Below are 16845 nucleotides of genomic sequence, written 5' to 3' on the forward strand. Positions count from 1 at the left end.
CCATTAGGTCCAGTCATGGCCAACTCTGGGGTTGTGGCACTCATCTCGCTTTATTGGCTGAGGGAGCCGGCATACAGCTTCCGAGTCATGTGGCCAGCATGACTAAGCCACTTCTGGTGAGCCAGAGCAGCGCACGGAAACGCCGTTTACCTTCCCGCCGGAGCGGTACCTCTACTTGCACTTTGGTGTGCTTTCAAACTGCTAGGTTGGCAGGAGCAGGGACCAAGCAACGGGAGCTCACCCCATTGTGGGGATTGGAACCGCCGACCTTCTGATCAACAAGCCCTAGGCTCTGTGGTTTAACCCACAACGCCACCCGCGTCCCTTATATTTTTTGTTAGTAGTTATCAATTCACTAGTGTACCTGCAAACTATATTCAGCACATTTCATGATACGTGCTGTTCTTAGTAGGGGGAAACTATATACCTAGAACGGGGGGGGGGGCAACCCGTTTTCCCTCAAGGGCTACATTCCTTCAGGAGTAATGTGGGGGCTTTCGAACTGCTAGGTTGGCAGAAGCAGGGACTGAGCAACGGAGCTCACCCCGTTGTGGGGATTCGAACCGCCGACCTTCTGATTGGCAAGTCCTAGGCTCTGTAGTTTAACTCACAGCGCCACCCACGTCCCTCTAATAAGAACACTAGAGTATCAGAAATCTGTGAGGGATTCTTGCCCACTTCACCTGTTATTCCCATGGAGTGGGTAAGTCTGGGGAAGGAGGCTGTAGGGGCCATGCATTGAGTCCAATTCGCACCATTGCTCCTCCTGTCTTTGCCATTAACATGTTCACCATAATGTCTGCAGCAGAGAGGGTATTCCTGCATGTTTCAACTTTTGGAACAATACAGAAACTGGGCCAAAAGGTTATCCAAATGGCACTGGGAGTCTCCGTTCATAGAGAAGTTCGTACTGAAACTCCCTCTCACCTCCCGCCACTGCCCAAGTTATGACAAACATGGTGTTGGGACCGCTGACAGCTGAGGGAGGACACATGTGACTTGGGGGTGGAGCTAAGGGCCAAGCTCCACAGCTCTTGTCATCACATGACTCGGGCGTGAAGAAGGCTTCTTTCTCCTTCGGTAAGTGAACTGAAATCTCCAGGGCATTGCAACCGACACAGCCAACGACTGCGAGGGTTTTGCAAGTAGCATACAAACGAACAGTACTAGCCAGCCGTTGCTAAGTGTCTGGACTGCCTGCCCTTTCATGTTATTTTATCTGGCCCTGGATGTAACAGCCCCAAAGAACTCTATACGCACTTATCTCCAGTGTGTAGCTGCAGTCTTCGGCGAAGGGTAGTGCAGATGTACAAATTATCCTCTTTGTTCATGAACTCGGGGAGAGGATCAGATAAGGGGCTCCAGTAACAATCTTCGCTCAGGGAGTGCAGGAGCAGCTCTGCCAACTGCTTGGCAGCCGTCTGGAGAAGAATGGACAGAAAATGAGGGAAACGTGTGTGTTTTTAAAGCCCACAGTAAGACACCTATTTGCCTACCGGGTTGATGATTCAACTTGCTACGAGCCAGTACACATGATACGTCGGATCTGCATCGGATTGCTTTTTTAACTCGGTCAGGACGGCCACACACGACTCAGCTTTCCAGTTGTCTCAAGTACGCATAGAAATGCTTTGCTTTTGGGTATGGCTTTCGTTCTTAGGATTCTCAGCTCCAGTAGTATATATGGGTAACATTTGTGAATTAGTTGTTCCGCCTGGCCTTTGGCTTGGAATCAACTTGATCCCCTCCCCCTCTTTCCTTTCTCTTTCTGTAATGGAACTCCTATTTGGGGACTTCCCTGGCTTTTTTCTGGCCCACGTAGGACCAGAAGAAGAAGAAGAGGAGTTTGGATTTGATATCCCGCTTTATCACTACCCTAAGGAGTCTCAAAGCAGCTAACATTCTCCTTTCCCTTCCTCCCCCACAACAAACACTCTGTGAGGTGAGTGGGGCTGAGAGACTTCAAAGAAGTGTGACTGGCCCAAGGTCACCCAGCAGCTGCATGTGGAGGAGCGGAGACGCGAACCCGGTTCACCAGATTACGAGTCTACCGCTCTTAACCACTACACCACACTGGCTCTCTGAATAGTTGGCGTTGGTGAAGACTTAACGTTCTCATCCCCAAAAAAGTTTTTGATTTGAGTTCCTACTGAAATGAGGCTGCATTTTTTAATGTTTTAATGTCGTATTTTAATCTTGTTTTTAAGTTGTATTTCAATCAATTGTTTTTATACCTGGTGTCAGCTGCCCTGAGCCTGGTCTTGGCTGGGGAGGGTGGGATATTATTATTATTATTATTATTATTATTATTATTATTATTATTATTAACAATTTTAAGTGGGACCCATGACACAATTCACAATGTGGAACACCAGCTAGGAAACAGAGAGTTCAACTAGCTCAGGCTATTTTTCCATCCAGCACACAGTTGTCTACTCCAACGGACAGAACCACTCCTGTGTCTCAGCCAGGAGTCTTTCTCAACAACTGATGCCTTCTCCTTCTCCTTCTCCTTAAGCTGCAGGTTCTAGGTATTGAAGCTGGGGCTTTTGGGATGAAAAGCATGCATTCTACACTGAACTGTGAACCCTTCCCCTATTTAGTCTCACACTGCAAGAGTCATCTAGTCCAACCCCACCCTGCCCCCGCAATGCAGGAATGTTTTCCCCAACATGGGGCCCGAACCCACAACCCTGAGATTAAGAATCTACTGCTCCACCAACTGAGCTACCACCCTGTGATGGGTAAACTATGGTTTGTATTGTTCTTTGGGGGAAGCCACAGTAAATAAAGCCCTACTTTCTTTGAGAGAGTGTCTGTGTGTGTTTGTGGGTGTGTTTGCTTTACTGCACGTTTCACCAGCGGTTTCAATTACTTTCACTTTTGTTATGAATAAAACCAGACAAATTGGAATAGCCCAAGTCTTTGATTTATATTATAACAGTCTTTGGCAAAAGAAAAAATAAAAGTGGGGGGGGGGCATTATTATTGCTTAGAATACAATGCAAGTAAAAGGCATTCACAGATTGCCATGTAGTATTCCAAATTAATTTAATTGCATGCCTTGTCATGTTAATCCTATCTAAAAAGCGTTTTTTTGTCATTGATGCTGTTAAAAATATTTTGAAACTGAATTAGCAATACAATATTAAAACCGAAGTCTTCACCCTTCGAAATAGCCCAATAATTTAGAAGCAATTACATCGCCAATAATATGAAGAAGTAGCTATTCAAACATCATGATAAACCATGATTTTGAGATGTTGAGAACAAGCCACACTCAGCACTGAGCTCCCACTTTCCCCTGATCTTCCTTCATCATGGCTGGCAGGGAAGCTTTCATTCCCATTTTTGATTAACCACGGTTTAGCGTTGCATCCAAACGCTACACTGTGCTTAATCTTAGAACACTGACTTGGAATCGACCTCCAACTTCATCTAACGCCCTGCATCAGCTTAAAGCATGGAACAAATTATAGTTTCTTGCTATTCGTAGTTTGAAGTTAGCTTGGTTTTGGGGTTTTTTAAAGCAATAGTTAAGATCAACCACCATTTGTCCGGATTGGATGAAATGATAGGCTGTGGTTTATTTAAAAAAGGCTTCTGAACATCTCTCAGAGGCACTGGAGGAAGACAGGGGAGACTAGAGTGTCTAGGTGTGCATCGTAATTTCAGCTAAGATCTGATAATGGGAAACTTTTGGTGGTCCTGCCATTCCTTATACTGTGAGCAAGTGGCGGTACAAGCCCTTTAAACTTCAGAATCAGCTTCCTAGTACTTTACTCAGGGTTTTAAAGATTATGTAGTTGGATAATGACAACACTTACATACCTATATACTAGCCAAGCATATATGGATTTATAGTTGCTTGCATATATAGTGACATAATACAGTGGTACCTCCGGTTAAGAACTTAATTCGTTCTGGAGGTCCATTCTTAACCTGAAACTGTTCTTAACCTGAAATACCACGTTAGCTAATGGGGCCTCCTGCTGCTGTGGCGCCATGGTGGTGCAATTTCTGTTCTCATCCTGAAGCAAAGTTCTTAACCCGAGGTACTATTTCTGGGTTAGTGGAGTCTGTAACCTGAAGCGTCTGTAACCTGAAGCATCTGTAACCCGAGGTACCACTGTATACCTTTCATTTTTGTTCTATATTTCTTTATATTACTACATTATACTTTATATTTCTACACTTTATATTTCTGCATTATTTTGTTCGGTTTAAATACCCTCAATTTTTTTTTAAAAAAAAGATTAGCTTTCTTTTATTATTACTGTTTATTGCTCCAATGCAGATTCTTGATTTTATCCAGTACCCCATAGTTTTATTGCAGCGTGATTTTCCTCGTGTTGTTAATTTTGTTTCTGTGTACCTCGCTTTTCAAGAGTAATAATAATAAAACAGGCTGCAGGTTTCATTACTTAAACTACTGTAGGCTGTTGTCAGGCTGATTTATAATGCAGAACAAATACCGCCTATTTGCAGTGCACTTGGATGCTGCTGAAAGTAGGTGAGGCCATCACCCTGAGAGACTAGGAACCACAGGGAATTAAATTCCCATGTTGCCCAACTTTCCTGGGCATCGCAGCACATGTCCACAGCAGCATCCCAGCTTCTGCAAACCACAGGAACTACATTTTTCATGGCTCCTGGCATCGCTTAATGCTGACCCAAAGTACACGGAACCCTAGTATGGTAGTTTCTTGGAGCGCTCCTCTCTGTCCCCAACCCACCTCAATAAGTTTGGGGAAATTAGGGGCAGTGGGAAAGGCTGGAGAATCTCCACAGCCAAAATGGATCCGTTTCAGAATCAAACTCCATCCCCCTCACCTCCCTCCCACATGCCCACATACACCTTTCTGCATATTACAGTGGTACCTTGGGTTACATACGCTTCAGGTTACAGATGCTTCAGGTTACAGACTCCGCCAACCCAAAAATAGTACCTCAGATTAAGAACTTTGCTTCAGGATGAGAACAGAAATTGTGTTCTGGCGGCGCGGCGGCAGCGGGAGGTCCCATTAGCTAAAGTGGTGCTTCAGGTTAAGAACAGTTTCAGGTTAAGAACGGACCTCCAGAACGAATTAAGTTCTTAACTCGAGGTACCACTGTACTGCATTTTCTTTTCACAAAATTGCAACATTCACAGAGCTCTTAGACAAAGCTGAAGAAAACAATTGAGCATTAGGCTGAAAAATGCCAATCATAAGGAACATATTTTGTCACCGGATTCTGCAATTGCGCTCATGTGGAAAAGAACCTAGTAAGCAAAACAGGCATGCAAAAGTCAGCCTAAAATCAGAACTTCTCTCTACGGGTGTTTCCCAATTTCAATTCCATCCAACCTGCTTATCCCATTAAAGGATGAAAAATTGCAAGGCTGGACTCACAGTCCATAGGAAGGAATAGTACTAAAGAATCCCAACCGTCTTTTTCCCCCTTCTCCTTTCCTCAAATTGCCATCTGCTAAATGAAGGGCTCCCTCATCTCCTGGGCTTACCATTCTGAAGCTCTGGGTAGCCTTCGTTTCCATGGTCCGCAATAAGTCTCGGAGGTTTCGTATTCCTTTTACGATGTTGCTAAGAGGAAGGAAACGGCAAGAAATGTAAATTAGATTTGATTGTGAACTAACACGATGAAGAGAGAGAGGAAAAAACAGAACATCTCTGACATTTCAAAAAAAAAATACCCAATGACGCTCAGGTTGGGCTAATCGTAATAAAAAACAAATGAATGAGACCTTTGAAGGATAGCTCATCCCAGATGGTGGAATATGAGACGGACTCTGATGAGTACAGGAGACATTTGGAAGCTTTTCCTGCATCCTGTTTTAAAGCTCTTTTGAAGGATAGCATCTTATCGCTTTGTCCTTGGCATATAAGATGAGGTTCAGTGGTTCAAGCAGCAATCTAGGAGTACAGACTTGGGCCCACACCTCCACTCACCCATAAAGGTCACTGGGTGATCTTGGTTGGGCCAAGCTCAACAGCTTAAGTCTCTTCTACCTCACAGTGTTGCCACGATGGTGAAATGATGACAAAATGATGATAACTACTCTATTTAGAGGGGACACGGGTGGCGCTGTGGGTTAAACCACAGAGCCTAGGAGGTAAATGCAAAATGGGAAACATAATAATTGGAAAATATAAATAAGTACCTGAAATAAGGTGATAAATTGCTGTTTAGAACTTTCTAAATTTGGAAAGCAGGAACGGAAGATGTGAGGAAGTCCAATTAGTAAAGAAAGCAAGATTCGGACTAGGATGTTATATTCTTGTTTTGTTATATTGTTTCTGTATGCTTTTTTCTTTCTTTTCTTTGTATGTCTTTTTTCTTTCTTTATGTATTTTGAAAATCTTGAATAAAATCTTTTAAAAAAAATAAATAAACCACAGAGCCTAGGACTTGCCGATCAGAAGGTCGGCGGTTTGAAACCCCGCGACGGGGTGAGCTCCCGTTGCTCGGTCCCTGCTCCTGCCAACCTAGCAGTTCAAAAGCACGTTAAGTGCAAGTAGACAAATAGGTCCCGCTCCAGCGGGAAGGTAAACGGCATTTCCGTGAGCTGCTCTGGTTCGCCAGAAGTGGCTTAGTCATGCTGGCCACATGACCCAGAAGCTGTACGCCAGCTCCCTCGGCCAATAAAGCGAGATGAGCGCCGCAACCCCAGAGTCGGCCACAACTGGACCTAATGGTCAGGGGTCCCTTTACCTTACTCTATTTAGAACTTAAAAATGGAAAGCATAATGCTGATGGTCAACAAAATAGGTTTAAAGACTCTCTCAAGGCAAATCTAGGGGGGGAAATGTAGCATGAACACTGACAAATAGGAAACACTGGCCTGCGAGTGCTCCAATTGGAGAATAGCCTCTACCAAAGGTGCCATGGGCTTTGAAGTCGCTCAAACTCAGGATGAAAGGGAGAAATTTTCTAAGAGGAAGGCACATTTGGCAAATCCTTACCGTGATCAACTCCCACCTGGAAACCTATGTCCCCACTGTGGAAGGACGTGTGGATCCAGAATTGGCCTCCACAGTTACTTACGGACTCACTGTTTTAAGACAATCTTACTCAGCTATGAGTGATTGCCAAAGAAGAAGAAAATGGAATGCGGTTGGGAGTGGGGAACTACGTATGCTGTAGACCAGGGCTTCTGAAACTTGGGTCTCTGGCTGTTTTTTTGAACTACAACTCCCATCATCCCTAGCTAGCATGACCAGTGATCTGGGATGATGGGAACTGTAGTCCAAAAGCAGGTGGAGACCCAAGTTTTGGAAGCCATGCCATAGACATAACAAGAGCTCCACAACCTCCACTTGCTTAGAAATACAACTTCCATCATCCCTAACCATTGACTATGCTGGCTGGGGTTGATAGGAACTGTAGTCCAAAACATTTAAAGGGCCCTGGGGTGGGGCAGGCTTCTATAGGTTGTGTAAAGGAACCTATAGACTTCCTTCTTCTTGAACGAAGAGTGTTTTGCAGGCCTATTTTATGACCAGAAGCCTGAATGGATCGTTGTTTATGTTACAACGTACTAAAGAACATGTCCTCTGATGAAGCCCCTTCTTCCCAAATCTGATGGCTACTTAACATTTTATATTGCAGGACGCGTACGTTCATTGCAGACCACCAGGTCTGAAGAACCTACATGCACTGAAAACAAATATATGTAGCCACATCAGCTGGTGATAGTAATTCAGGCACCGGTGTCTTCAAGATGGGGTTACCACAGTGCACTTCGTATGAAGATGCATTTGACCTGGAAAGTGCAGAATACTGCAGGGGAGTTTCTGACAGAAACGAGACTCTGCCGCCATATAACACTTCTGCTAACAGATCTGCACTGCCTGCCGATTTGCTGCCTTGCCAAGTTCAAGGTGTTGCTGTTATTATATAAAGCCCTTATATAGGGACGCGGGTGGTGCTGTGCCACTGAGCCTCTTGGACTTGCTGATCAGAAGGTCGGCGATTTGAATCTCCATGACGGAGTGAGCTCCTGTTGCTCCATCCCAGCTCCTGCCAACCTAGCAGTTCAAAAGCATGCCAGTGCAGTGGACTTCCGGGTTGGCGCCATCGCCGAATGGCGGACTCCCTCCGAGCTCCGGAGGGAGCCTGCTCGGCAGGGGCTGGGTCCTACCGCACCGGCGATGCGGGGACCCTTAAAAACCACGGCCACGGAGGCCGTGGACATGGAGACTCGGCTGGCACCGCTAGCGCCCTCCCGACTCGTGAAGGAGCCTTTTTAAAGGCTACGGATCGGGTGCCGGGGAGAGGCGTGGTGCTTTGAGTCCTTCGCTATCCCTGCCGAGCGAAGCCGCATGCCATCCGGCGGAGAGCGCTGACTTCTTCCATTGAGAATTCGGACTTTCAACAACAACCCGTGAGTAATTTGGAAACCGGGTTTAAAAGGAGAAAAAAAGAAATTTTTTTCGGATTTGATACGATCGGGGGGGGGGATCCAAAAAGGAAGTCAGTCCCCCTCCCTATTGTAAACCTTCCAAAACAAGGACTGGGAAACCAAGGTCCAAAAGAATTGTATTAAACTAAGAATTCCACGATGGGAAACTACAAGAACTGTGCTGGAGGAAGAATTGAGGGAGAAGGAAAACGTAACCCCCCCCCCTGGGAACCGGGGTGATTAAGGAGGGAGCCTGGCGAAAAGCGAAGGAGATTTTGACAGCTGTCAAAGTAGCTGTCAAAGTCGGAAATACAAAGAGGACTTTATTATGAGGACTTTGCTGGTTAATTTTGTTACAAATTTTTTACAATCCGTTAAAACTTGGATACAAAATGGCGAAAACATGGATAACAATCGGACTTTTGGACTAGAGAAAACAAAGTTACAACAATCCCCCTAGAGGAGTTTCAGGACATTACAAAGAAGGTCGTGAGTGGAAAAATACCATCGGAATTCTACAGGACTGGTTATCTTCTGGGAAAGCTGCAATATTGTGTCTACAGGGTGTCCAGCTAAAAGAGACAATAGAACTTTCTATTGAAGAGGGACTGAACGCAAGTTTTTGTTCCTGAATAACAATAATCCCTGCAGACTTACTAAATTTCTGAACAAGAACGTTTTAGCAGCAGAACAAGAGGAAACTAGCAGCAGAACAAGAGGAAACAAGCAGAACAAGAGGAAACTGGACTACAACTTGGAAAGAACAATGGGGGGAGGCCTATTAAAGATTTGAAGCTAAATGGTTTAAAAATAACTTTAAGAATAATTATAAAAAGAAAAGCCAGCAAGGAGTTGGGGGGGAAATGGGATTTATGGATTTTAACAATTCCAGGCAGACAACATGGATTGGTGATCAGAGGGAAATTAAACCGGGGACAGCGGGGGGAGAACTAGAATCCAAAGGCTTGTCAACTTTTTTCTGAATTGGTTTCTTTTCATCTACTATACTTTTTATTTTCTTATTTCTTATATTTCTATCGTGTGGGGTGTTTTTATCATTAAAAAAAGGGGGGAAATTGTGGAATGGAAATGGGGTGGGCCTTGGGGAGAGAACATTTGTCTTTCAATATGAGGATTGTATAAATTTAAATTTAAATTTGAATAATGGTTTAAACAAATTAAGTTTTAATTAGAACTGAGAACTTGTGGAGCCAACAATATGAAAGGGGAATATGGTAGGGGTGGGGGAAGGGGGGAGTCCCGGAAAGTAGATGTATGAAAATAAGGCTTTGAACGTACTTTAATCTTTACTTTCTGTACTTTTGAAAATTTTAATAAATATTATTTTTTTAAAAAAAAAAGCATGCCAGTGCAAGTAGATATATAGGTACCGCTGTGGCGGGAAGGTAAACGGCATTTCCGTGTGCTCTGGCTTCTATCACGGTGTCCCGTTGCGCCAGAAGCAGTTTAGTCATGCTGGCCACATGACTCGGAAAGCTGTCTGTGGACAAACACTGGCTCCCTCAGCCTGAAAGCGAGATGAGCGCCGCAACCCCATAGTCGCCTTGGACTGGACTTAACCGTCAAGGGGTACTTTACCTTTACATAAAGCCCTTAACAGCTGTGGGACACTTGACTTGTGGGATCTCCTTGCCCAAATATATGTCCCCTGGACCACTTCGATCTGTGGAACCAGCAGCTCCGGATGTTGCTGGACTAGCTCTCCCATTATCCCAGACCATTGGCTATTCTGGTAGGGCTGATGGGAGTTGGAGTCCACCAACACAGGTCCCTCCATCCTCAATATAGTTCCCAATTCATTCGTATGATTAGATAATAGCTTCCCAAACTTGGGTCTCCAGCTGTTGTTGGAGACCCAAGTTTGGGAAACCCCGAATTAGATGTTTAAACTCTGTGTCCATTCAACTTTTTTTAAGAATTGCTGTTGTTGTTTAATTAAATTTATATACTACCCTTCATCATAAGATCTCAGGGCAGTTCACAGAATAAAATACAAGACAAAAACACAAGCAAATGATCAAAACAAAACAAAGGCTGTAGAATATTAATCTGCCAAAGGCCTGGTTGAAGAGGAATGCTTTCGCCTGGTGCCTAAAATATATAATGAAGATGCCGGGTGAATGTTCCTGGAATTCTATGTTCGTCCTTTGCATTACCTGGAATTTATGCCATGGCCTGGAAAGAAATGATGGGAGCAGAGGGGAGAGAGATTGGCTTTCTGCTTCCCCAAATGGGTTAGACTAGACAGTTGATAAAGCTCCCTCTAATTTTTATGATTTTGTGCTTCGTTGTACTATGTTGTTAACCACTCTGGTTCTTATGGGAGGACAGCAGGGGAAATAATAATGAGACATTAGCAGCCCGTCTCCTTGTAAGAACTCTACATTATTTAGAGCATTTTCCCAAATAATTCCACTTCTGGAAATAGAAACCACTCTGCTCATATAATAATGACCACAATCAAGTGTCCCTCCCCTGTTCCAAAACGTCAAGAGTCTTGACTTATAAAGGGGTCTTCTTGTGCCCCCTTGTGGCAGAAAAAGAAATGTGTGCCACTCAAGCTATGTGACTTGTCTTCTCCCCCCCTTTGTGTTGAAAACCAAATTTTAAGGGAAATGATTCACATTCCGAGAGCAGAAACACGGCTCAGCTTTCTTATAGTTCAGGGACGTAGGCTGATGCTTCCACTAATGGTTCACTCAGGCTTGTGATTAAATAACATCTAGTTCTGCAGTCCTATGAGCACTGACTTGGGAGTAAGTTTGCACAGAACACAGGGTTGACGTAGATTTTAGGGGTTCCTAGAGGAACACCCCCAATCAGGCACAAGAGCACTGTGCATGTATGTGCCTGGGGCTCTTTTCTCACTAGGTAAAGGTAAAGGACCCCTGGATGGTTAAGTCCAGTCCAAGACAGTTGTGGGGTTGCAGCGCTCATCTAGCTTTCAGGCCGAGGGAGCCAGCGTTTGTCCACAGAAAGCTTTCCGGGTCACGTGGCCAGCAGGTAAAGGTAAAGGGACCCCTGACCATTAGGTCCAGTCGTGGCCGACTCTGGGGTTGCGGCGCTCATCTCGCTTTATTGGCCGAGGGAGCCGGCGTACAGCTTCCGGGTCATGTGGCCAGCAGGACTCAGCCGCTTCTGGCGAACCAGAGCAGCGCATGGAAACGATGTTTACCTTCCTGCCGGAGCGGTACCTATTTGACTACTTGCACTTTGGCCTGCTTTCGAACTGCTAGGTTGGCAGGAGCAGGGACCGAGCAACAGGAGCTCACCCTGTCGTGGGGATTTGAACTGTCAACCTTCTGATCGGCAAGTCCTAGGCTCTGTGGTTTAACCCACAGAACCACTTTTGATGCAACAGGACACCGTGATGAGTGCCAGAGTGCACATAAACGCCTTTTACCTTCCCGCCGCAGCAGCACCTATTTATCTACTTGCACTGGCGTGCTTTCAAACTGCTAGGTTGGCAGGAGCTGGGACAGAGCAACGGGAGCTCACCACGTTGCGAGGATTCGAACTGCTGACCTTCTGATCGGCAAGCCCAAGAGGCTCAGCGGTTAGGGTGTCAGATCAGGACCTAGGAAATGAAGGTTCAAATCCCCACTCAGTCACGTCTGGGTGATTTGGGGTCCGTCAACGCCTCTCAGTCTAACCTACCTCACAGGGTTGTTTGTTGTGAGGTGAACTGGGCAGGGGGAGAGTCATGCGTGCCAGCTTGAGCTTCTGAGAGCATCTTGGCTGTGAGTCTTAGAAGAGCTTCTCCCTGCTTGCAAGCCTTTTTTCTACCTGGCCTGGGAGGGCGGGGCCCAGACTGACTCCAGCTGCAAAAGCTGAGGCTGCTGAACAGACACTGGGGCTGAAGTATTGTTTAGGGGTTTTTGTTATGGGGGTGTTGTTGCTGCTATTGATTTTTATTTGTATCATCCTTACGATTTTTTTTGTATCGTTCTTATGATTTATGTGGAAATTGTTTCAATTTGGTTGTGTACGTTGTGGTGTTTTTTTATGATTACTTTTGTTATGTTTGCAAATTACGTATTTTTTCCATGTCGTAAGCTGCCTTGAGTGTGGTTTTAACTGAGATAATAGAAATAAATAAATAAATAAATAAATAAATTTTATTATTTATATCCCGCCCATATGACTGGGTTTCCCCCAGCCACTCTGGGTGGTTCAAAGGCAGAATAGTAAATACACAATAAAACATCAAACATTTAAATTTTTTCCTATACAACGTACAGAAAAGGCAACATACAAATGAAATTATGAGTGTATGTATTTTATGGAAGGAAAGCTGTGATATAAATGCAATAAACATTTAATAAATAAACTAACAGCTGCACCGGTTTGACCAGGGCTTTCAGTCCTTGTCCTCTTGCATTTTATTTCTGATTAATTCCATAAAAATGGCTGTTGGGGTGTGCGCTTCTCTCTGTATGAAAGGGAATTTAACAGAGCCCAGGTTTAATGGATAAGCAGGCTCTTGAGCTCCACCAAGGGTCAAGGGAATGGGATACCCTCTGCTCTCTGAATAGTCTTGCTTCTGCTTGGGTTCAGAAGGAATATAAGCCAATGGGAGTTGCAGTCTACCTGAGAGCCTCTTGCACGACTGGCCTACCCTGCCTGGCAGTTGTGTCAGCAAGGGAGGCAAAACCCTCCTTCCACTTCAGGACTGTCCAAGGGGATTTGTTTGAACACCCCTTCCATTTTGCAGCAATGTGTTGCACTGGTTCAGAGGTCATGGCACCTTTTTCTGTCTGTGCTTTGCATCAGAAGCCTGTTACGTGAAACCACGCTCAGCATCAGTCATTTGAAATGGCAGAGAACCTGCATCCACCTACCCTCTTTTCAAATGGGCCACATAAGCGCTCTGCAGGGCTGCTTCCAGGAAGTAAGGCAGCTCAAAGTCCAACGCCGACGCTTGAGTGCCCTTTATGCCTCTCGGATGCGTGTTGCCGAAGCTCTGAGAGGGGGGAAAAAAGAGGCGTCATTGTTTGCAGGTGAGCAGGAGCCGCCCTTTGGCTAAAACTGTGTCTTTATTTTTCCTCCCGAAAGGACAGAGAAATTGGCTAACGTTTGGGTACCGAGACGAGGCAGAGACAAACTGAAAATTGCACTAAATCATCTGTGTTGTTTCGCTCGGCTATTTTTGCACGGTTTTCACAGGCAAGATGCCTGCATTTCTCAGAAAACCTCCGTATACTTCTGGCAATTTGCTGCAGAGCTTGGGACCCATCAAGCTAAACAGCAGACTCAAAAAAGATAATAATAATAATAATAATAATAATAATAATAATAATAATAATAATAATAATATTAAAAAATTTATTTATACCCCACCCTCCCCAGCCAAGGCCGGTTTTAGAGAAAAGATGTTTCTCTAGGGGCTCAAGAATCCCAATTTTTGGTGCCTGCCTAGAACAGGAGGATTGCCAAGAACTTTGCAGGCTCAATTGCACAGCTGTTGGGCTTGTTCAGCTGAGTGCGCCCAGGCCTGGATTAACCATGTAACATCTCTATGACTCATAGGAGGGAAGCATCTAACTAGTATGTACTGTATAATGCCACACATGCACATAGAAATCATTGAAATGCATTAAAATAGATACTTTACAATGAACAAATATATTTAAAACAAGAAGGTATTTAAATGTAAATAATTCATTGCACACACAGGAAATATATCACTGAAAAAAATGAAAATTCCGATTTACGTAAATTTTGCATATGCAGATCTTCACGTGCAAGTGTAGGTACAAATTTAGAAATACAGTGGTACCTCGGGTTACAGATGCTTCAGGTTACAGACGCTTCAGGTTACAGACTCCGCTAACCCAGAAATAGTACCTCGGGTTAAGAACTTTGCTTCAGGAGAGAACAGAAATCGTGCTCCGGCAGCGGGGTGGCAGCGGGAGGCCCCATTAGCTAAAGTGGTATCTCAGGTTAAGAACAATTTCAAGTTAAGAACAGCCCTCCGGAACGAATTTAGTTCTTAACCCGAGGTACCACTGTAACTATAATTTCTAAATGACTCACAGTTAGAAATAACTATAAGTGGAACTACAGCACATAGGTATAGATGCAAAATTAGAAATCATTACAGTGGTACCTCGGTTCCCAAACGGCTTGGCTCCTGAACAAATCGGCTCTCGAACGTTGCAAATCCAGAAGTAAGTGTTCTGATTTGCAAACGTTTTTTGGAAGCCAAATGTCTGTTTCGGCTGTTGGCATTGTTTCTGAGGCCAATCAGCCAACCAGAAGCCGCGCCTCAGCTTGCGAACATTTTGGAAGTCGAACGGACTTCCAGAATGGATTGAGTTCGGGAACCAAGGTACCACTTGGTACCACTGTATAGTGGTACCTCGGGTTAAGTACTTAATTCATTCCAGAGGTACCACTGTACTACAATTCAAACAGAAATGCTACACATCTCACGATACAGAAAGGGGACTTCTGTGTCTCCTCAGGCCGCTGTTCAGATCCTGCTAAATATCAAGGGAAAACTTAAAAGTCCAACTGTTCTTCCATATTATAATTCTTTGATTTTAAAGCAAATGGCCCTTCAAACACTCATTCAAAGGGAGGATCGTCCTCTCTAGGAGACATACCATAGGGATATCAGAGAGCCTTGGAGGCTTCCCGTCTCCTAACATTCAGGAAGTGCTAAAAGGGCCTTTGTTTACCTTCTCGAGTTCCTGTAGAAACACTTGAGCCATCACACAGGCCCTTTCAAAGCAAACCATGACTTCTTCCTCACGTTCGGAGAGGCGGGCGCGGGAAGCGATGGAATTGGGCGAGCGCTCCAGCGCCAAGCCTGTAAGGAGAGCAACAGCAAGTTCTTATTAAAGCCAAGATGGAAATTGCCTATGAACAGTTGTCACTTAATGTATCACATCATGTCACCTTCACTCCATCCACTCGCATGCACACCTTGCAACTTCCGGTACAACCCACTCCTGCACCTTCACAAGGTCTTGTTTATCCTCATCGCCACCAGTGGCCGCCATTTCTGAAACTGCAGTGGTACCTCGGGATGAGAACGGGATCCGTTCCGGAGCCCCGTTCACATCCTGAACAGAACGTAAGACGTGACTGTGCGTCTGCGCGTGCGTGGGTCGTGTTTTGCCACTTCCGCGCATGCGCGTGACATCATTTTGACCGTCTGCACATGCGCGAGCGGTGAAACCCGGAAGTAACGCGCTCTGTTACTTCCGGGTCGCCACAGAGCACAACCCGAAAATACTTATCCTGAAGCGTATTTATCCCGAGGTATGACTATATAGCTCGCGTATTTCCGCTCTAACTCCCTAGGCGTTTGTCATTGGGCATATGACTCTATATTCTAAGAATCGCCTTACCCAATATATGCCCACTTGGGACACCTTGATCTGCAGAGGATGGACTGTTCCAGATGCCACAGAATACTTATTTCACAGTCGTCGTCCCCCCAAAAATCAATCTTTTAGTGTGTCAGCAGTTACACTTTGGAACTCCCTGCCAATTGATCTCAAGCAGCTGTCTTTGTTGTAGTCTTTCTCCACCTTTCTTCTCCCCCAACCTTATACTATATATAACATTAATGCCTCACGTCAAACGTAACTGGTCTGTAGAAAAGACTCTTTAACCTGAAAATAGAGACAATGCACATACTTTTGTAACCCAAGAAAATATTTAATAAAACCTACTTTTTTTCTTAAAAATAAAATAAAAATCTTCTAGCAAGCCTATCCAGGCTACATGTGTTTTCATCTGATTTTAGCTTATTGTTTATTTTGATCAATGTTGAATATTTAAATACCTGCTTTAACAGTATTTTACTGATAATTTCATCATCATCATCATCATTTACCACTTTGAGGTGGTGGTGGCTGTTTTTACAGCTTAGTGGTATACAGTCATACCTCGGGTTACAGATGCTTCAGGCTGCGTTTTTTTGGATTACGGACCACCGAAACCCAGAAGTACCGGAACGGGTTACTTTCAGGTTTTGGTGGTTGCGCATGCGCAGAAACGCCAAATCGCAACCCGCAGATGCGCCGCTGCGGGTTGCAAACGCTGCAGGTTGCGAACGTTCGCAATCCGAGCATCCACTGTATAAAGTTTGTTAAATAAAATACAGTGGTGCCCCGCAAGACGAATGCCTCGCAAGACGGAAAACCCGCTAGACGAAAGGGTTTTCCGTTTCGGAGGCGCTTCGCAAGACGAATTTCCCTATGGGCTTGCTTCGCAAGACGAAAATGTCTTGCGAGTCTTGCCATTTTTTTTCCGCTCCCCCCCCCCCCGCTTTTTCTAAGCCGCTAAGCCGTTAATAGCCTTTTAGCAGCTTAGCCGCTAATCCTTTAATAGCCGCTAAACCGCTAATAGCGCTAATCCGCTTAGCTGCTAATGGGGTTGCTTCGCAAGACGAAAAAACCGCTAGACGA

The 16845-nt window shown here is 44.8% G+C and overlaps 1 protein-coding gene across 1 annotated transcript in view; it reads right to left on the minus strand.

Annotated features, from left to right (window-relative positions):
- Positions 1 to 16845, minus strand: part of TTC7A (tetratricopeptide repeat domain 7A) — a 182695-nt gene that overhangs the window by 147517 nt on the left and 18333 nt on the right. Inside the window, exons 4-7 of the mRNA XM_028724852.2 lie at positions 15106 to 15236; positions 13264 to 13385; positions 5504 to 5582; positions 1261 to 1421 (exon numbers count right to left, since the gene is read on the minus strand). Of these exons, the coding sequence (XP_028580685.2) occupies positions 1261 to 1421; positions 5504 to 5582; positions 13264 to 13385; positions 15106 to 15236 (493 nt within the window). The remainder of the gene's footprint in view (positions 1 to 1260; positions 1422 to 5503; positions 5583 to 13263; positions 13386 to 15105; positions 15237 to 16845) is intronic.

The sequence above is a fragment of the Podarcis muralis genome, chromosome 3, assembly GCF_964188315.1.
Source record: "Podarcis muralis chromosome 3, rPodMur119.hap1.1, whole genome shotgun sequence".
NCBI lineage: Eukaryota > Metazoa > Chordata > Lepidosauria > Squamata > Lacertidae > Podarcis > Podarcis muralis.